The sequence below is a fragment of the Austrofundulus limnaeus genome, unplaced genomic scaffold (genome assembly GCF_001266775.1).
Source record: "Austrofundulus limnaeus strain Quisiro unplaced genomic scaffold, Austrofundulus_limnaeus-1.0 Scaffold297, whole genome shotgun sequence".
NCBI classification, from domain to species: domain Eukaryota; kingdom Metazoa; phylum Chordata; class Actinopteri; order Cyprinodontiformes; family Rivulidae; genus Austrofundulus; species Austrofundulus limnaeus.
In genome coordinates, this window is record NW_013952699.1 from 296,923 (window position 1) to 300,224 (window position 3,302).

At 44.4% G+C, this 3,302-nt stretch overlaps 1 protein-coding gene across 1 annotated transcript in view; it reads left to right on the top strand.

Moving 5' to 3' along the window:
* Positions 1–3,302, top strand: part of map4k2 (mitogen-activated protein kinase kinase kinase kinase 2) — a gene marked incomplete in the record, with an annotated part of 69,222 nt that overhangs the window by 24,323 nt on the left and 41,597 nt on the right. The window contains 2 exon segments of the mRNA XM_014021574.1: positions 2,228–2,341; positions 3,115–3,193. Coding sequence (XP_013877028.1) covers positions 2,228–2,341; positions 3,115–3,193 — 193 coding nt within the window.

Sequence of the window (3,302 nt, forward strand, 5' to 3'; positions counted from 1 at the left end):
TTCCAGTGAAATATATTTATGTTTGTGGTTGTAATGTGACAAAATATGGAAAAGTTCAAGGGGTATGAATACTTTTGCAAACCACTGTAAATAGAAAGCTGGATGGGTGGAAAAATGGATGCTGGATTGATGGATGGATAGATGGATGGATGRCCTCTGACATCTGAGCGAAGCACTGACCTGTTATTGGTCAATCATGGTTATACAATTTGAATGAACTTAGACTTAGTTCCTCCTGCGCCGTTCAGCATTGGCGGAAAGACATCTCCCTTGGGGTTAATCTCTTGCGACCAATTCGGCCTTGTCTGGGCTGATATCTAGGGCCTCGAAGTCTTTGTGGAAGGTCACAAAATGTAAATTCTGTCGGAGACGTCCTTGTTTCCACTTCCCCAGTGGTGGTATCCATTGGATGGTGKTTTTCGGTAGGTGTGTTGCTTTCTGACGGAGGACATGTCCAGTGAATCTTAATCGGCGCTCTGTCACAATGTCATTCAGTGGACGGGTGGCTATTCTGAGATGAATCTTCTCTTTCGTAATGCGGTCCCAATATGAGACTCGCAGGATCCAGTTTAAACGCAGCTGCTGGGCAACGTTCAGTCTTCTTTCAAATCTTTGAAGATGTCTTCTATGTTTCACATGCGTATATGGCTGTCCAGATGCCAATCGAGTTAAAAAGGCAGATCTTTGTCGCCATGCTGACGGTCGTAGACGTCCAAATTGGTTTGAACTGCTAGAAACCAGCTTCCACCTTCCCAATCCGGCACACCACATCATGTTCTGTATCACCATTGTTGGTTATAACGCTGCCCAGATATGTGAACCTTTGCGCTCCTTCAATCTGGTATGGTCCGTAAGTCAGACCGATTAGGTCCGCTCAATCCATGGTCCTGTGCAGAATATAGTCAATGACCAGGAGGAATAGGAAGGGGGAAAGTATACACCCCTGCCACACGCTGGTCTTGATGGCAAAGAATTATGTTRTTCCTTCATCTGTTCATATGCAGCAGCTTGAGCTGAAGTAGAGGTTTCGAAAAACTTCAACAAACTGTTCCGGAATTCCATACGACCTCGCAATTTTCCGAAGCAACTCCCTATGTTGAAAGCTTTGGTGAAGTCTACAAAGCTGACCGATAGCCGTTGTTGGTATTCCAGACTCAGCTCAATGATGGTCTGCAGGACAAAGATCTGCTCTACGCAAGATCTGCAAAATCTGAAGCCAGCTTGCTCCTCCCCAAGCTTCTCATCCACCACAGCTTGTAGCCRTTGGAGAAGGATGATACTGAACACCTTCCCTGGAACTGAGAAGAGTGTGATTCCTCACCAGTTATTGCAGTCTGTCAGGTTGCCTTTCTTGAGGAGCTTGACAATGACACCTTTCCGCCACTCTTCCGGCACCTGGGCCACTTGCCGAAGAAGGTCCGTCATCTCATTAACAAGGCTCTGTCCCCTGCGCTTCAGCATTTCTGCCAACACCATGTCCAGCCTTGTTGTTCTTTAAGAGCTTTATCACCACCATGGTCTCTGCTGTCGTGACTGTATAGATTCTTGACGCTACATCATCTGTGGGGGTCAGGTCTTCAAAGTCAAGGTTGATTCAGGCTGTAGTTGGTTCAGGGTTTCTTTGAAGTGTTGCACCCATCTCGCATGTTGTTCTTCTTTGTTCAGCAATGGCTTTCTGTTCTTATCCTTGATGGGCGCCCCTTATCTATTCTTTGCTCCGGTAAGTTCACAGCTAATTCTGTAGAGTGTCTTGGTGTCATTCTTTTCAGCAGCTTCCTGCGCTTCTTGTCCTTTCTGGTCCAACCACTCGCATTTGTTCCATCTGCAGCTTCRTTTGACCAATGCTTCATTCGGAGTCAACAGTTCACCCTGAGGAGGTAGTGGTCAGAGCCGATGTCCGCCCCACGGCACATCCGGACATCCATGATCAACGATTTCCATCACTTGGATATGCAGATGTCGTTGAAAGTTCCTCCATCGGGTGACCTCCAGGTTTTCTTGTGGATGAGCTTATGTTCAAAGTACGTGTTGTCGACTGACACACTGATTGGGGACACACTGGACAGACCACAAGTCCATTACAGGTACACATAGGGAGAAAAACAACTACATTTTTTTAATGCTAGTTGTTCCTGACCCTTGACCTCATCTAAAAGTCTGACTTGGACCTCTGAAGGCCTGATGATAGCACATGTTGGAGGTTGTGACATGTTTTTTGTTCCTCCAGCATCCGTTTGTGACCCAGCTGCTGACCCGGAACCTGATCATCGAGCTGCTGGACATGGCCAACAACCCCGAGCTGCATGCCTCCTTCACACACATCGATGACAGCGAGCTGGAGGTCAGAGAGACTCTGCTTTAGGACTATTTCTAAATAACTTTGGACTTTCTATAAATCGCTAAATAAAACATACTTTAATATATGTGCAGTTTGATACATGTGCAATAACAGACATTTGACATTGCGAAAATTTGTGTCTGTGTTATCAATGAGTCATGATAGGATGTACTTTTAAAATATTATAACTTTCTGAAATGACAGACACCTCTGCTAACTGACCATAAAAACCCAAACTGGATCAACCTTAGTCACTTTTACAGATTAAATTTGATGTGATAGTAGATGAGACTGATCCATAATTTATGTTATGAGTGCTAACACACTTGTAAATGTACATCTAATTAGTTTCGATGAGTTTTACTAAAATTTGTCCAAWGATTTCTGGAATATTTTGTTAACAGACACAAGGTTGGTGTTAATTCCAAAGCTTGGAATGCTGGGAAAATGATTTGGGTATCAGGAGGGTACCTGGTACTTACAGGGTATTTATGGTATGTACCAAGTACAGTGTTTGTAACCTGTATATACATGGTAACAGGTTAGTTCATAACACAGCTCAGTACCTGTAGGTAACAGTACATACCCTGTAAGTACCAGGTACAGAACAGATAATCTCCCAGGTATTTACAGTGTACTTACCTGGTACATATTGGATAGATACCAGACTTTAGGCTGCATTTCTACCAAACTTCCTCAGTTTCAGTGGCTGAATAAGGTCTGTTGTTGTCTGGTAGTTTGTGGAGGGCTGACTGTGGTTCTGATGGTGTTGACAGGTGGAGGAAATGAGTCCAGACAAGATTCAATCAGCAGGAAAACATCTGTCTGTAGAGAGGACCCTGTCTGAAGAACAATGTGAGCAAACTGCACATACACACACAAACAAACAAACACACACACACACACACACACACACACACACACACACACACACACACACACACACACACACACACACACACAC